The sequence below is a fragment of the Neoarius graeffei genome, chromosome 14 (assembly GCF_027579695.1).
Source record: "Neoarius graeffei isolate fNeoGra1 chromosome 14, fNeoGra1.pri, whole genome shotgun sequence".
Lineage (NCBI taxonomy): Eukaryota > Metazoa > Chordata > Actinopteri > Siluriformes > Ariidae > Neoarius > Neoarius graeffei.
The window spans coordinates 30,808,894-30,827,485 of NC_083582.1; the positions used below are offsets into that span (position 1 = coordinate 30,808,894).

General features: G+C 41.7%; 1 protein-coding gene across 1 annotated transcript in view; it reads right to left on the bottom strand.

Moving 5' to 3' along the window:
• Positions 1-18,592, bottom strand: part of fam20a (FAM20A golgi associated secretory pathway pseudokinase) — a 38,477-nt gene that overhangs the window by 848 nt on the left and 19,037 nt on the right. Inside the window, exons 6-10 of the mRNA XM_060939511.1 lie at positions 15,196-15,311; positions 13,763-13,943; positions 8,071-8,180; positions 7,738-7,819; positions 7,574-7,633 (exon numbers count right to left, since the gene is read on the bottom strand). Of these exons, the coding sequence (XP_060795494.1) occupies positions 7,574-7,633; positions 7,738-7,819; positions 8,071-8,180; positions 13,763-13,943; positions 15,196-15,311 (549 nt within the window). The remainder of the gene's footprint in view (positions 1-7,573; positions 7,634-7,737; positions 7,820-8,070; positions 8,181-13,762; positions 13,944-15,195; positions 15,312-18,592) is intronic.

Consider the following 18,592-nt stretch of genomic DNA (forward strand, 5'->3'; position numbering starts at 1 on the left):
GGACACGTTTTAAAAAGGTGGAAAAAACCTAAAATTATGTTTTATTTGCAAGTTTGTCTATTGATGATAAATTCTTTAAAGAAATAATTTATCTTGGTCGATAAAATGTGATAAACAGGATCTCAAAAATCGCTGTGTTTATTAAACTGACACATTACCCATGATCCTAGAAGGAAGATAGCCTAGGTTAAAAAATAAAGAAAAAATATTTCCATAATGGTTTGGACAAAATATACAGCGGGGTCCAAAAGACCACACTAAAAATCTGGATTTTTTTTTCCATTAAAACAAACGAGGAAATAAACAGAAGGTTTAATTTTGATCTATTTAAAAAATAGAAAGTAAATATGTTTATTAATATTTAAGACACGCTATTTCTAGGTCTTTCAATGTAAGCAAATGTGTGATATTGATTATGTTAACTGCTTTGTACAAAGGGTCAGGTGTTCAGACTTTGGATTTGATCTAAAATGGACCATAAGGTTTTACACAAACATAAACTTAAGTACACAGTCATTAAGGCAAAAAGTGGAACATACCAAATACTATGGAACTCAATTCAAATATTTGGAACTGTAATTCATGTAAATATTTTGAAAATCCTACAACCCCAAATCAGAAAAAGTTGGGACTTTATGTTGAAATTGAAATTAAAACTCAAAACGATGATTTGTAAATAATCTTTGACCTCTATTGCAATCAAAACAATACAACAGCACATTATTTGATGTTTTACCACATGAATTTTATTTTATTTTTTCAAAATAAACATTTCAATTTTGATTCTTGCAATACATTAAAAAAAAGTTTTGGACAGTAAAGCATTTACCCCTTAATAATGTTGCCATTCCTTCTCACAACACTTAATAGATGTTTAGGGACTGAAGACACCAAGTGATGAAATGTTTCAGGCGTTATTTTGTCCCATTCTTCCTGCAAACAGGTCTTAAAGTGTGCAACAGTATGGGGTCATCATTGTTGTCATTTTTTTTCTACGCTTACCACACATTCTCTATTGGGGACAGAGGGGACAGGCACCCTCTTCTTCCACAGCCCTGCCTTTGTAATGTGTGCAGAATGTGGTTTTGCATTGTCTTGTTGAAATCTCCCTGGAAAAGATGTTAAGTCAAGTTTATTTGTATAGCGCTTTTAACAGTAAACATTGTCGCAAAGCAGCTTTACAGAATTTGAATGACTGAAAACATGAGCTAATTTTATCCCTAATCTATCCCCAATGAGCAAGCCTGTGGCGGCGGTGGCAAGGAAAAACTCCCTCAGACGACATGAGGAAGAAACCTCGAGAGGAACCAGACTCAAAATGGAACCCATCCTCATTTGGGCAACAACAGACAACATGACTATAACATTAACAGTTTTAACATGAAGTCAGTTTCATTGATGTTATAAACTCTTCACTGACGGAAACTTGAGTGCAAAACTGTTCATGACAACTGCAGTCCTAAAGTTAGCAAGTCAACTGTAGTCCTCAGCCATAAAAGCATTACTGTAAGTGTCCAGAGCGTCCTCCAGGTGTGACTTTCAACTGTCCTCATGGAGCCATCCTCCATTCCACATGTCATCTTGAAGGCAGCATATGTTGCTCCAAAATCTGTGTACATATTTGCATTAATGTTCCATCACAGAAGTGCAAGTTACCTTTGCCAAGGGCACTGACACAACCCTATAGCATGACAGACCCTGGCTTTTAGACTTGTTACTGGTAACAGTCTGGATGGTCCTTTTCATCTTTAGTCCAGAGCGCACAGTGTTTATTTCTTCCAAAAAAGACCTGGAATACTGATTCGTCTGACCACAATACACATTTCCACTGTGTCATGGTCCATCTCAGATGCCTCCAAGACCAGAGAAGTTGACGGCTGTAGAAGCTGTCCAGATGTGGGTGGAGCACAGAAGTATGGCAGGCTGTTGTTAATGTTTAGATTTGGGTTTATTTTGGCTTTTCAGCACAATACTTTTTCTCATTTGGGACAGACACTCAGACACACCGTCGTGCTCTGTTCCAAGTCTTTCGTCCTCTGCTCTCTTACTCCTTTTTATGGAGCGCTGTCACTGCAAGATACACATACACAAATTAACTGACAACAGGTGTAGTGATTTGGTCACTCACCTTCCCTGACTTCGCTCTCCCCGCTGCCACATACCCCCACCACCCGACTCAGGCCAGGGAGCCATCCAGCCTGCAGCAGACCCCCCCGACGGGACAGGAAATCCGCCACCACCATCTGTGCCCCTGGCCTGTGGACCACCTCGAATTTGAACGGCTGGAGGGCGAGATACCAACGGGTGATCCGCGCGTTGGCATCCTTCATGTAATGGAGCCACAGGAGGGGCATGTGTTCCGAACAGAGGGTGAAAGGGTGTCCCAGTAGGTAGTACCGGAGGGCGAGGACCACCCACTTGATGGCCAGGCACTCTTTCTCTATCGTGCTGGACTTGCTTTCATGCAGTGACAACTTTCGGCTAATGTACAGCACGGGACGTTTCTCCCCCTTCACCTTCTGGGACAGAATGGCCCCCAGCCCCCTGTCCGATGCGTCCGTCTATAAAATAAAGGGGAGAGAGAAGTCATGGGAGTGTAAAAGTGGCTCCCCACACAGTGCAGCCTTTATCTTAGAGAAAGCCTGTTGGCATTGCTCCATCCACTGTGCCGGATCTGGTGCTCCCTTTTTAGTGAGATCAGTCAGAGGGCTGGTGACGTCCGAATAATTAGGTATGAACCTACGATAGTAGCCAGCCAGTCCCAGGAACTGTCTCACCCCCTTTTTGGTCTTGGGCCTTGGGCAGGCCGCAATCGCTGCAGTCTTGTTAATTTGGGGACGCACCTGCCCATGACCCAAGTGGAAACCCAGATACTGTACTTCCACCCGCCCAATTGCATACTTTTTTGGGTTAGCTGTGAGACCCGCACGCCTCAGCGACTTTAGGATGGCCCTAAGGTGTTCGAGATGCCGTGGCCAATCATTGCTATAGATGATAATGTCATTGAGGTATGGGGCTGTGTAGGCAGCGTGGGGGTGGAGAACCCTGTCCATGAGCCGCTGGAATGTCGTGGGAGCCCCAAACAACCCAAAAGGAAGTGTGACGAACTGGTGTAACCCAAACAGTATGGAAAAGGCCGTTTTCTCTCAGGATAGAGGAGTCAAGGGGATCTGCCAATATCCCTTCGTTAAATCCAGTGTCAAGTAAAAGTGAGTAGTGCCTAATCGATCAAGCAGCTCGTCAATACGAAGCATTGGGTATGCGTCAAATTTAGACACCACGTTGACCTTTCTATAGTCCACACAGAACCAGACCGACCCATCGGTCTTGGAAACCAGGACCACTGGGCTGCTCCAGTCACTGTGGGACTCCTTGATTATGCCCATTTCAAGCATGGCCTTGAGTTCATCCCGGACCACTTTTTTTGTGTGTTCGGGCAGGTGGTAAGGGGGGCTGCGCACTACCACCCTCAGGGGCATCTCAATGTGGTGTTTTATGAGGTGGGTGTGGCTGGGCAGGGGTGAGAACACATTGGAAAATTCCTTCTGCAACTGGGCTACCTCCGTGAGTTGGGCCAGGGAGAGGTGGTCTCCACAAGGGACCGGAGTGGTTGGAGATGTCAAATTTTTTTTTGTACCTCCAGCCCCAGCTCTGCCTTCTTCGGGACTACTGACACCAGTGCCACAGGGACCTCCTCATTCCAGTGTTTTAACAGATTGAGGTGGTAAATTTGCAATGCCCCACCCCTGTCCATTCCCCTCACCTCATAGTCGATGTCCCCGACTTGCTGTGTGACCTCAAAGAGTCCTTGCCACTTGATTAATTTGGAGCTCGACGTGGGCAATAATACGAGCACTTTGTCTCCCAGCGTGAACTCTCTAAGGTGTGTGCTCCTGTCATACAGTCGGACTTGACATTCTTGGGCCTGCCACAAATTCTCCTGGGTTAAGTGCATGAGTGTGTGGAGTTTGGTGTGCAGGTTGAGAATATATTGAATTTCATTCTTACTAGGTGAAGGTCCCTCCTCCCGATTTTCACGTAGTTTTTGAGTGTTTGATTAAAGCATTCCACTAAGCCATCCATTTGTGGGTGATAGACACTGGTGCGGATAGACTTAATCCCCAATAACCCATACAGTTCGCGTGGTGTGTGTGACGTAAATGTAGTGCCTTGGTCTGTCAGGATTTCTTTCGGAATCCCGACCCGGGAGATAATATGGAAGAGCGCTTCTGCAATACTGCATGTTGAGATATTGCGGAGAGGCACTGCTTCTGGATATCACGTTGCATAGTCCACCAGAACTAAAATAAAGCGATATTCCTGTGTTGACCAATCTAATGTCCCGACGAGATTCATCCCAATACTTTCAAAAGGGGTCTCGATTAAAGGGAGGGGGCACAAAGGCGATTTTGGAGTGGCCGTGGGATTTACTAATTGGCATTCGCGGCACACTGCACACCACCGACAGACATCCCCGCGAATCCCTGGCCAAGAGAACCGGGCCGTTATTCGGGCTAGTGTTTTGTCTTGCCCTAGGTGTCCGGCCATGGGATTAAAGTGAGCCGCCTGGAATATGAGTTCCCTACAGCTCTTTGGGATTTATAACGGTGTTATCTTTTCACCAGTTTGAGTGTCCTGTGTCACTCAATAACATCCTTAATAATAGAAAAGTAGGAGAAGACTGGCGTCGCATTTGGCTGGAGAATTTGACCATCGATTACTTTCACTTGGTCAAATGCATGCTGCAGAGTCTCGTCTCATGACTGCTTTAACGGGAAATCCTCAAGGGAATCCCTGAGAGAGGGATGAGGGGCAGGGTGCATCTCGCTCCGCGTATCACCCTGACACGGTGCTGACGTAGACGGCTCTGTGACAGTTTCTCCTGACAATGCTAGTCCAGGATCTTCCCAAGACGTATTACTACAGGACCCACTTCTTACTATGTGTTTCATTAACTCTTTAAATCCTGGCCAATCCATCCCCAAAATCAGCAAGTGGGTGAGACAAGGGTTAACCGCTGCCTTTACACTATGCTTTTCTCCTTGAAATAGAATGTGGATGGATACTAAAGGGTAGTTGTGAACATCCCTGTGCACACACAATACCTTCACCACTTGTGCTTTCCCCAATGCTTCACCTTGCACCAGGCTTTGGTGGATTGAGGTCTGGTTACAGCCAGTATCCACCAAGGCCTGATATGTATCCCCTTGGACACTTACCGGTATGCAATACACTCTGGCCTGATCGAGGGCGGTTTCTGGCACATTGGGGACCCAGACCACGGTGCCCACCTCCATCGCGGAGCACTGATTTTGGAGATGTCCCGGCTCCCCGCAGTGCCAGCACACCAGCCCAGGCTCTCCCTCTGCACTGGAGTTACAGACATCACTCACCTGGGGGGGAGAAGACACAGACAAGGAAGGGGGAAACGGGAGGACACCATGGGTGTGTTGGACCAGCTGGGGGGGAGCCAGCCCCCGCCTCTGTGGTGGGGGAATGGGGCAAGGACAGGAAGCAGAGGGAGAGAGAGGAGAGAGGAGAAGGAGAAGCATGTCTTCTTGCCATCGGAACCGCCACCATGTGGTCCTCTGCCAGCTCGATGGCTTGATCCAGCGACGCCGGGCGATGACACTGGACCCACTCCACTGGTCCTTCTGGAAGTCACACGATGAACTGTTCCAGTGTCACCAGGTCAAAAATTCCCATGGCGTTGTGGTCTTCGGCCCTCAGCCACTGCCAGCAGGCGTCCCTGAGTTGTTGGCCGAATGCGAATGGCCAGCCAACCTCCTCCAAGCGCAGTGAGTGGAAGTGCTGATGCTGTTGCTCCGGGGAGCGGCCGACACACTGGAGGATGGCTCTCTTAAGGTCCATGTATACGAACCAGCTGTCGGCGAGGAGCTGCAGCGCGCCGAGCTGCGCCTCACCAGTCAGCAGGGGGAGGAGGTGTGCTGCGCGCTGCTCAACCGGCCAACCCCACGCCTCCACTGCTTGGTCAAAGAGCGCGAGGAAGGCTTCTGGATCATTGTGCAGACCCATTTTTGTTAGGGTGAGGTGGGGAGGGTCAGCTACAGTGGCGGTCGTGGACCCCACTGATGCGAGTAGGTGCCAGAACTTGTTGGGCCAGCATCAAGGCCTCGAACCATTGTTCCTGCTCCTTTTGGAGGGTGATCAGCGTTTGATGCTGGTTCTGCTGTGCCATGGCGAGGGCATGGATGAGGTCTTTAAAGGGCTAGGACTCCATGGGGGGGGTTCTCTTCTGTACTCCTGGGTTTCGGCACCACTGTAGAAGCTGTCCGGATGTGGGTGGAGCACAGAAGTACGGCAGGCCGTTGTTAACGTTTAGATTTGGGTTTATTTTGGCTTTTCAGCATAATACTTTTTCTCATTTGGGACACTCAGACACACACACAGCATCGTGCTCTGTTCCCAATCTCTCGTCCTCTGCTCTCTTACTCCTTTTTATGGAGCGCCGTCACTGCAAGACACACAAACACACATTAATTGACAACAGGTGTAGCGATTTGGCCACTCACCTTCCATGACTCCGCCCTCTATTCACAAACCGCCACTCAGCCACGCCCCCGCTGCCACAATGGCACTTCTGGACACAGTTAATATAAGGCTTCCTTTTTGCACAGTAAAGTTGTAACTGGTATTTGTGGATGTAACTCCATATTGTAGTGCTTGACAAATGTTTGCCAAAGTAATCCCAAGCCCATGTGGTTATATCAGCTATAGATGCCCTTGCCCTTTATGCACTGAAATTCCTCCAGATTCCTTGAATCATTTAATTATATTATGTACCATAGGGGGCGAAATATCCAAATCCCTTCATATCTTTCTTTGAGGGACATTGTTTTTAAAAATTTCAATTATTTTCTAATGCATTTTTTGTGACAAACTGGAGATCCTTGGCCCATCTTTGCACCTCAAAGATAATACTGATTTTGTAGCAAATCATGATTACAATCACCTGCTTCAAATCACATCATTATTATTTAATTGTTTTACGTCATTACTATCCCTAAATTGTCCCCATCCCAACTTTTTTTGGAATGTGCTGCAGGCCTTAAATGCAGGAATGGATGTATATTCACAAATGAAATGAAGCTGATGAGACAAAACATGAAATATCTTGGGTTCATTCTGTCTGCAATGAAATACAAGTCAAAGTAAATTTAGAAAATCACTGCTTTCTTTTTTTTTTATTTGCATTTTCCATACCGTCCCAACTTTTTCTGATTTGGGGTTGTACTTTCCAATTAAGTTGTCAATACATTTGTAATGAAAATTGTTGTATTAAATAAGAAAAGACTGCAAAGTAGAAGCATTTTCATTCATGGTCTCAGACTTTTGGACCCCACTGTATATTTATGCTTTTTAAAGATAAAAAGTAAAAAATTGAGGTTTAAAGTTGAGGTGTCAAAAATATTTTGATCAAAATCCAGTTGTTTTGCTAACTGACATAATTCAGCCATAGAGACCTCCAGTGTTTTTTCCTTCATTCTCTTTTGTCACTAACTTGTTTAGAAAGGTTAATTATGTATACTGTAACTGTACGGGAAATACATACATACAACACTGGGTCAGTGGTGCCAGAATTGACATTTCATCAGAGGAGTGCCTTCCAAACCTGAGACACACAAGCAAATATAAGTGATTGGATTGGAAGAAAAACGCATCAGTAAAAATATTGGTATTATAATAATGTAAGTAAATAAATAAATACTGGCATACCCTCTTGCATTATCAAGGTGAAGCAGAAAGCCTTCATCACCAAACTTGGTAAAAATTTCATAATGGTGCCGGTCCATGTTTCCTAAAGTAAAAAAGCAACATAGAAAATAGCATTATGTCCTATACATAATGCATAGACAGTTATTTGTACACTATACCTTTAAAAAAAATCAGACAACCCAACATACTGTATATTGCTGTGAATCGCTTGTAGTAGTAAGAGCTAATGATAAGACATTAGGTACATTGCAGTTACTAAGTATTAGCTGTAGTTAGTTATGCATGTAAATCTTGAATCGCAATGAAAAAGTTACAGGTGTTGTATTCACATACCGGTAAGGAAATCAAATATGGCCATGTCAATGATATTCAGTAGTCTATTTCCAGAGCTGTAGGGGTATAGTCTTTTGATGGTATCACAGTATGATGGATTTACTTCCCATCTACAACACGAAGAGAGAGAGAAACAGAGAGAGAGTTGTCAAAATTTGTGGCTACAGTTTGGTGAAGGTACACATATAATTGTCAGGTCAGGTGTCCAGAAACCAATTTCGAATCTCCCTAATTTGATCATTTGCCAATTCCCACCCACCAGCCAACCGAGGAGGTTGAAGGCTAACATGCTTCAACTGAGACGTGATGCCAGGAACCACATCTTTTTGAACTTCTACTTATACAGCATCACAGTGCAGCATAACACACTCAAAGGAAAAAGCTATCTGCCCTCATCTGCATACATGAACTGATAGATGCCCAAGAGGGTATCTGGTTATTTAGCACAAAAGTCTTTTAACACAAGTTCAAAAGTCTCTTAGCACAAGTTCTACAGTGGTACTTGAAAGTTTGTGGACCTGTTAGAATTTTCTGTATTTCTGCATAAATATGACCTGAAACATCAGATTTTCACACAAGTCCTAAAAGTAGATAAGAACCCAGTTAATCAAATGAGACAAAAAATATTATACTTGGTCATTTATTTATTGAGGAAAATGATCTAATATTACATATCTGTGAGTGGCAAACGTATGTGAACCTTTGCTTTCAGTCTCTGGTGTGACCCCCTTGTGCAGCAATAACTGCAACTAAACGTTTCCGGTAACTGTTGATCAGTCCTGCACACCAGCTTGGAGGAATTTTAGCCTATTCCTCCATACAGAACAGCTTCAGCTCTGGGATGTTGGTGGGTTTCCTCACATGAACTGCTCGCTTCAGGTCCTTCCACAACATTTCGATTGGATTAAGGTCAGGACTTTGACTTGGCCATTCCAAAACATTAACTTTATTCTTCTTTAACCTTTCTTTGGTAGAACGACTTGTGTGCTTAGGGTCGTTGTCTTGCTGCATGACCCACCTTCTTTTGAGATTCAGTTCATGGACAGATGTCCTGACATTTTCCTTTAGAATTCGCTGGTATAATTCAGAATTCATTGTTCCATCAATGCTGGCAAGCCGTCCTGGCCCAGATGCAGCAAAACAGGCCCAAACCATGATACTACCACCACTATGTTTCACAGAAGAGATAAGGTTCTTATGCTGGAATGCAGTGTTTTCCTTTCTCCAAACATAACACTTCTCATTTAAACCAAAAAGTTCTATTTTGGTCTCATCCATCCACAAAACATTTTTCCAATAGCCTTCTGGCTTGTCCATGTGATCCTTAGCAAACTGCAGACGAGCAGCAATGTTCTTTTTGGAGAGCAGTGGCTTTCTCCTTGCAACCCTGCCATGCACACCATTGTTGTTCAGTGTTCTCCTGATGGTGGACTCATGAACATTAACATTAGCCAATGTGAGAGAGGCCTTCAGTTGCTTAGAAGTTACCCTGGGGTTCTTTGTGACCTTGCTGACTATTACACACCTTGCTCTTGGAGTGATCTTTGTTGGTCGACCACTCCTGGGGTCTTGAATTTCCTCCATTTGTACACAATCTGTTTGACTGTAGATTAGTGGAGTCCAAACTCTTTAGAGATGGTTTTGTAATCTTTTCCAACCTGATGAGCATCACCAACGCTTTTTCTGAGGTCCTCAGAAATTTCCTTTGTTCGTGCCATGATACACTTCCACAAACATGTGTTGTGAAGATCAGACTTTGATAGATGCCTGTTTTTTAAATAAAACAGGGTGCCCACTCACACCTGATTGCCATCCCATTGATTTGAAAACACCTGACTCTAATTTCACCTTCAAATTAACTGCTAATCCTAGAGGTTCACATACTTTTGCCACTCACAGATGCGTAATATTGGATCATTTTCCTCAATAAATAAATCACCAAGTATAATATTTTTGTCTCATTTGTTTAACTGGGTTCTCTTTATCTACTTTTAGGACTTGTGTGAAAGTCTGATGATGTTTTAGATTATATTTATGCAGAAATATAGAACATTCTAAAGGGTTCACAAACTTTCAAGCACCACTGTAAAGTCTCTTAGCACAGCTCTATGTTCTTTAGCACAACTCTGGATTATGGTCACAATAATAAAAAAAACACTCATCTTGATATAGGAAGGGGTTTGTTATGATTGCTTACGGACTGGAAGCCGGAATTTCTGCTGTTGTGCATGTTAAGGATCAGTTGTTGATCCCTGAAACGTGGACTGAAAATCCGATTCTTTGGATATTTGTAGTTAAACCATAACAAACCTTGAATTGTGGGCACCTTCATAGATAACTTCAGTCACTTCTGATCATATCACAAACTCAACTGACTGTCAATAATTACGCATTTGTTGAATTAATTAACTGGGGGATTATGTCTCTTGACCTGCTTGACAACATGTGTTTTGCCGACTAAGAGTGGATTCTATTCCTAAAAACTTACTCAAATTATTAAAAGTCCATTTGATATCACATATTACTGTTTTCATATGTATTTGACTAATAAAGCTACAAAGTCTTTCACCGAAAAAAGACCAATTTCAATGAGAAAAATGAGAAACATGTCTCCTTTGTAACCAACAGTTGCAATATGTAAACAAACGAAAAGAAATGTCCATAAAAGCATCCTAAAATGAATGGCAATTAAATAAAAGTGCAATATAAACATTCAGGAATGACAAAACAACCAAAATTAATATAGCAATTGTTTATAATACAGCAATTGTGAAGGAAGAAGAGATGACGCTAAGGGTTGTTTGATCATCAAGACAAGTCTCGAAGCTGTGGCGAGTTTACAGGGAAATTCACTTTGTTACAGCATGCTATACTTGATTTCAATATTTCTTTTTTTGTTCAATGCTATCAACCGCTATAAAACATTATTTAACACTAAATTATCAAATCAGCGGCACGGTGGTGTAGTGGTTAGTGCTGTCACCTCACAGCAAGAAGGTCCGGGTTCGAGCCCCGTGGCCGGCGAGGGCCTTTCTGTGCGGAGTTTGCATGTTCTCCCCGTGTCCGCGTGGGTTTCCTCCGGGCGCTCCGGTTTCCCCCACAGTCCAAAGACATGCAGGTTAGGTTAACTGGTGACTCTAAATTGACCGTAGGTGCGAATGTGAGTGTGAATGGTTGTCTGTGTCTATGTGTCAGCCCTGTGATGACCTGGCGACTTGTCCAGGGTGTACCCCGCCTTTCGCCCATAGTCAGCTGGGATAGGCTCCAGCTTGCCTGCAACCCTGTAGAACAGGATAAAGCGGCCAGAGATAATGAGATGAGATGAAATTATCAAATCAAGAAACCACAAACACTCATTTGTAGATTGTGTGAAAAAACCGCAGTGCACAGATTAGACAATTCTCACAAGTCGATCAGATCAAGAACAGCTTGCACTTTATTTGAATAATAATAAAGTCTATTGTGTTTTTGCACCGTTCTTTAAACCTGTCATTGAAATAACAATGGGATAGATGGCAAAAAAAATTCACTTCTCTAATCCTATTGTTTTCTGTTAATTGAGCACTCGATGAATAGAAATGGATGTATATACTATGATATCCACAGTAGTGTGAAAATAAGTGTTCTTGGATCTTGTGCTAAAGAACTTAGAGTTGTGCTAAAAGACTTTGGATTTGTGCTAAAAGATTTTAGACTTGTGCTAAAAGGCTTTTGTGCTAAATAACCGTAAACCCCCAAGAGAGGCTGGTATTATAATGTTTGACAGGGAAAAGAGAGTTTGCCATCCCTCACATCCAGAAAGCATGGCCAATTTTCCTGTCTTCACCTTTGGAAACCAAGTGCTGTGACATCATCAGGATTCAAACTTTCAATTCCCTGACAATAAGGCAAACACCTTTCTACTGTAGCCAATTTAGAATTTTTAAATGAATAGATCAACCTATAAAAACCCAGCTATCATGCTACAGTAGTTCAATCTGCTATTTTCCATCCACTGATTCCTATGTTATCAGTCCTTGAATCATTTATTTATTTATTTATTTACACTACCGTTCAAAAGTTTGGGGTCACCCAGACAATTTTGTGTTTTCCATGAAACGTCACACTTTTATTTACCACCATAAGTTGTAAAATGAATAGAAAATATAGTCAAGACATTTTTCTGGCCATTTTGAGCATTTAATCGACCCCACAAATGTGATGCTCCACAAACTCAATCTGCTCAAAGGAAGGTCAGTTTTATAGCTTCTCTAAAGAGCTCAACTGTTTTCAGCTGTGCTAACATGATTGTACAAGGATTTTCTAATCATCCATTAGCCTTCTGAGGCAATGAGCAAACACATTGTACCATTAGAACACTGGAGTGATAGTTGCTGGAAATGGGCCTCTATACACCTATGGAGATATTGCACCAAAAACCAGACATTTGCAGCTAGAATAGTCATTTACCACATTAGCAATGTATAGAGTGTATTTCTCATTAGTTTAAAGTGATCTTCATTGAAATGAACAGTGCTTTTCTTTCAAAAATAAGGAAATTTCAAAGTGACCCCAAACTTTTGAATGGTAGTGTATTTATAGGCCCCCACGGGGACTCTATATATATTCACTTTCAAAAATGCTTGTCACCAAACTCCAGGAAATACTAAGGTGTGGGACGCACATTAATGGGTGCAGGTATATTCGGAATGCCCTTTTCTTGACCTGGCAACAGTTTGATGACAAACTGTCAACATCTAATATCAGAAAACTGACTTTTATTCCATCAACTGGTTTTCGTCACCACACATTTATATAGAGATTCATTTGTGCGGATTCATGACCATTCTTGTCACCAAACTCCAGGAAATACTAAGGCGTAGGGCGAGCTTTAATGGGCGGAAATATATTGGGATGCCCTTTTCTCGACCTGGCTACAGTTTGGATACAATCTGTCAAGATTTCATACATAAAAAGTGACTTTTATTTAATGAACCGGGCATCTATTGAGCCGCCATGGCAGTAGCTGAACGGGCTGGATTTCTCTGAGAATATATTCCATTTGTCTTCTTGGTTTACATGTTGGGGATTATTTCTGCTGAAATGCCAAAAATGCCTTGAAAAAACTTGAAATATGAAACACTTGATATTCCTCTTACACTGTGCATGCTCTGCATCGTAATGTAATGCTCTGGATCTCATTGACACTGTGTAATTATAAGGCTAATGGCATATGTTGTCCAATTAATTGACATTATAGATTGGCCTCCATTCTTTGGCCTCCATGCTTTCTACGGTGAAAATGACAAAGAACTATGACAAGTCAGCAGACTGATCTGCTTTTTTTTTTCTTTGAATGCCATAATAAGCTTTTTGACAGAAAATGTGATTAAACTTCCAGAAAAAAAAAATCATAAAAAAATCTAGGTAACTGACCATTCATAACAGCTGTATGACCACCTACAAAAATGCTGTCGGGAGGGGTCTCGTGTTCCTTGAACACATTTCTAGTATTAATGTTAGGCTTAAACACAGTGTTCCCAAAATCTTGTAACTTCAGCTTCATTACTTAGGGTCCAACCCATCAAAACGAGAAACTACTGTATTAGGCCAGCTATCACTCTCAAATATATCACTCCACATTTTACATCCACTGATTCCCATGTTAGCAGTCCTCGAAGTATTTCTTATTAATTGTCAGGCTTAAGCATACTCCTTTTTTCCAGTAAAGGTATAAGAGCGGATCCAGGGACTGGGGATGGAAATACGGGGTGCTACACTCAGTCCAGGCAGGTAGGCTGACATGGATCCTTCCAGAAGGTCTGGATGCCCACACACTGCATATTCCGTCTTACACACATATAGACATTTGGCAAAGAAGCATGTGTTGTTAGCTGAAAAGGAAAGAAAGAAGCAAATTTTAATTCAGCTACAATAGAATATACATATATAATGTCTTTATTATGGATCAATTATAGCTACAACTTAAGAGTAACCTTAATATTATTGTTGGCTTAATAGGATAACCCTAACCCTAGGCTTGAGATGTTTCTCAAATTAGGTATCTTTGGCTAAAGGCACAAGAGCATCCATCCATCCATTATCTGTAGCCGCTTATCCTGTGCAGGGTTGCGGGAAAGCTGGAGCCTATCCCAGCTGACCATGGCCCATGGGCGAGAGGCAGGGTACACCCTGGACAAGTCGCCAGATCATCGCAGGACTGACACATAGAGACAAACAACCATTCACACTCACATTCACGGTCAATTTAGAGTCACCAGTTAACCTAACCTGCATGTCTTTGGACTGTGGGGGAAACCGGAGCACCCGGAGGAAACCCACACGGACACGGGGAGAACATGCAAACTCCGCACAGAAAGGCCCTCACAGGCCGCTGGGCTCGAACCCAGAACCTTCTTGCTGTGAGGCGACAGTGCTAACCACTACACCACTGTGACGCCCGGCACAAGAGCAATAATGTATTATTGGCCTATATAATTAATTAATTCATCATCAACAGACCCTGTGGGTCCATTTACATCAATGGTAACAATTAAAACATAAAACCATAAAACCAAACACTAAAACGTAACAGATGTAAAACAGTAATCTATAAAATACATAATGTAAAAATTTATGAGACCAAACATGACTTAAAATGTGAAAATATACCAAATAAAATTAAACCATGTATATAGTGGTTTCAGGTAAATCGATATAGTAAAAATACTTGTCCATATCAGACTAAAAAAACTTTAATTAAAATAAAATTCTTTTACATTTCATCTTAAAACAAGTCAAAGAAGTAAATAAATCAATGTCATTACGTTTCTGGAGATGGTTAAATTTGATCTGCGCCCTAACCAATATATGATTGCTTCTAATATTTGTCCGGCCAAGGGCTGGACGAAAAAGCTCCATATGGCGTGACTGTCTAGATGGCGCATGTAACAGTATCTCTGATAGCAGATATGGACATTTAAAAAAAGAGTTTACAACTTTGTACAGAAACACATAATCATAATACTGACATCTAAGATAGAGTAATGGTAAAGCTAATTTTTTACATACATTCTTTACCTTACAATTATAAGCACAGTGTAGCAAATGCTAATTTAACCTTTGTGTGTGAACGTAAGTGCTTGCCTGGTGAGGTAAAGAAGACACTACGGAGCTCCTCATTGTATGTGGTGTACAATACCTCGCCTGTGACATTAATGAGTCTCCCAACCACAGGGGGAACTCTCCGGAAATCAAGGACTCTGAGCAAGACAAATTACACAACACTATTTCAGTGGATGAAAAAAGACAAATAATATTTTGGCTGTATTTTTTTTTTTAAAGCTGTGGAATTATAAGATGCTAGAAGCCAAAGTGTGAATTTGGTTACTTGTATGCAGTAGAATAAAGTAATTAATAAGACAGTAATTAAAGTAATTTAATTAAATGATTAAAAATGAAAAGATAAGTCATGAGAAATTATTTCCAAAAGACAATCTGACAATTTGTTATTTTTTAATTCTGTTACATTTCATATGGCCAACCCATTTAACATGCTTGTTCCCTTGAACACCAGCAGTGACTCACTGAACTAACTTGTCATCATTTCTAAGCTAGACTAGTATGCATCATATTCATGTTATCCCCCGCCCAAACAAAGTTTGGCGGGGGATATAGAAACGGGTTCCGTCTGGCCAGCCGGCTGTCCATCCAGTCACGTTTTCATTTCCGGGCCATATCTTTAAAACTACTGAAGATAGCTTCATGAAACTTTGTATACATATCAAGTAACATGTGAACTGGTGCCTTTTGCTATTTTGGATTTTTGAAAAAAAGTATTTTTCAAATTTTTACATAAAAAATACATTTTGGCTTAGTTTCTAAGAGCAATGTTCGTTTCGGGAGCATATATCCAAAACTATTCATGATACGGATTTGAAACTTGGTATACATGTTAACAAGGTGATGTAGATGTGCCTTTTCATACTAAGACATTTGAGAAATTTAAATTTTTCATGTTTCCACGGAGGGCGGCACGGTGGTGTAGTGGTTAGCGCTGTCGCCCCACAGCAAGAAGGTCCGGGTTTGAGCCCCGGGGCCGGCGAGGGCCTTTCTGTGTGGAGTTTGCATGTTCTCCCCGTGTCCGCATGGGTTTCCTCCGGGTGCTCCGGTTTCCCCCACAGTCCAAAGACATGCAGGTTAGGTTAACTGGTGACTCTAAATTGACCGTAGGTGTGAATGTGAGTGTGAATGGTTGTCTGTGTCTATGTGTCAGCCCTGTGATGACCTGGCGACTTGTCCAGGGTGTACCCCGCCTTTCGCCCGTAGTCAGCTGGGATAGGCTCCAGCTTGCCTGCAACCCTGTAGAAGGATAAAGCGGCTAGAGATAATGAGATGAGATGAGACAATTTCAGACTTTGTCTCTCAGGTTAGTCTTAGGGGTAGGTTATGTTTCCGGAGCAGAACTTGAAAACTATGAGTGGTGCGGTCTTGAAAGTTGGTATATGTGTTGATTAAGTGATGTATATGTGCCTTTTGATACTAAGAAATGTGAGAAATTTTAATTTTTAGCTCAGTTGGACCAAAGGTCCCATGGGCTGCTGAGGTCAGTGTAAAGAGGTAGGGTTGGTTTCCTGCAGCAGAACTTGAAAAATGTGACAAATAATATCCTAAAACTTTGTATATAGTTGGTATATAGGGCGGGGGATATAGATGACTCTGTCTTCTTGTTTAAATAATGTTGGCTGGCTTTGAGTGGTATATCAGATATATTCCATTCAGCTAGCATGATACTGAATGAGTGAAGACGAGTAGCTGAATGGAATATAGCTGATATACCAAGAAAAAAAGCCATTATTATCTCATCTCATTATCTCTAGCTGCTTTATCCTGTTCTACAGGGTCGCAGGCAAGGTGGAGCCTATCCCAGCTGACTACGGGCGAAAGGCGGGGTACACCCTGGACAAGTCGCCAGGTCATCACAGGGCTGACACATAGACACAGACAACCATTCACACTCACATTCACACCTACGGTCAATTTGGAGTCACCAGTTAACCTAACCTGCATGTCTTTGGACTGTGGGGGAAACCAGAGCACCCGGAGGAAACCCAATGCGGACACGGGGAGAACATGCAAACTCCGCACAGAAAGGCCCTCGCCGGCCACGGGGCTCGAACCCGGACCTTCTTGCTGTGAGGTGACAGCGCTAACCACTACACCACCGTGCCGCCTGCCATTATTATTATTAGTATTATTATTATTAAAAATTCCTTTCGGTTATTCAATGCGTCTTTCTCTTTCAAAATTCTCTCAAAATCTCCCATATTTAACAAAGGAAACATGGCGGCCATGTTTGTTTACAAATTGTCACAGTCACTCACTAGCACAGAAGTTTTACTGTACGTCTCTGACGTGACAACCATGCAATATCGTAAACGATATTCAACGCTCATTCTCCACTGGGTAGAGTGATGTCATACATGTAGGATAAGCAATATGCTAACAATATTGCATGCTATCAAACTAAATGATGGAAACCAACTAGAAGGGAATAGATCACATGTTTTTATTCCATCAAAAAAGTGTCCTGTATGGATAATAATAATGCATATTAATACATGCATTTTTTTATTCAATAATGACTACATTTTATAATAAAAGCACTCTAACGTGTAACACAATATGCATGCTTCAGCTTCATATTTTCCCTTCGTTGTGCAACTCTATTGCAAAAGATTAGTCAAAAATGGCTTTCGTTCTGTGAATTCTTTTTGTCTCCACATGCTTAAGGTATTCTGCAAATGGTTTCAGTGTTCTTTAAAGCCCTGACACGTGAGAATGAATTTTATTTGCTTGCAGCTTTAAGAAACAATTCCTCCCTCTTTGGTAATTTTAAGTGTGCGTAGGTGATATGGCAATTATGTAGCTTTAGTATTTAAGACTGACACACCTTTAGGTGGAGCTGAGCCATGGATTACACCGTGAGACAGATAAACATTCATTATAGCTGTGAATAAACGCTTAATGTCTTAGAGACTTTGCCAGCAAGTGCAAAGCTGCAACAACATTGTGTAAATTGGTCTTTTTTTTTTATTAACTCAAGCTCAGAAGAGATGGATAAGTACTGTTGCATTTATGTATAGAGTCAAATGTTATGCTTGATTGTTAATTTGAAAGCTGTTTCAAAGCAAGAAACAACAAGCTGAAAACATACAGTACTGTGCAAAAGTATTTGTCACATGTAAAGAAATACTGTAGACCAAAAATGGCTTAAAAATAAAGAAATGAAATGTTTCAACATTTAAAAAAAATACTATAAACAGCAGTAAGCCATGATAAATCAATATAACAAAGTCAATATTTGGTGTGAGATGACCCTTTGCTTTAAAATAAATAATAATAATAATTATATATATTCTCAGGTATAATGAGTGCAGTTTTATGCGGAAATGATCTGTAGGTTTTACTGAGCATCTTGCAGAACCAGCGACAGTTCTTCTGGACACTGACTGTCATAGTTGCTTCTTAATTTTGCACCAAA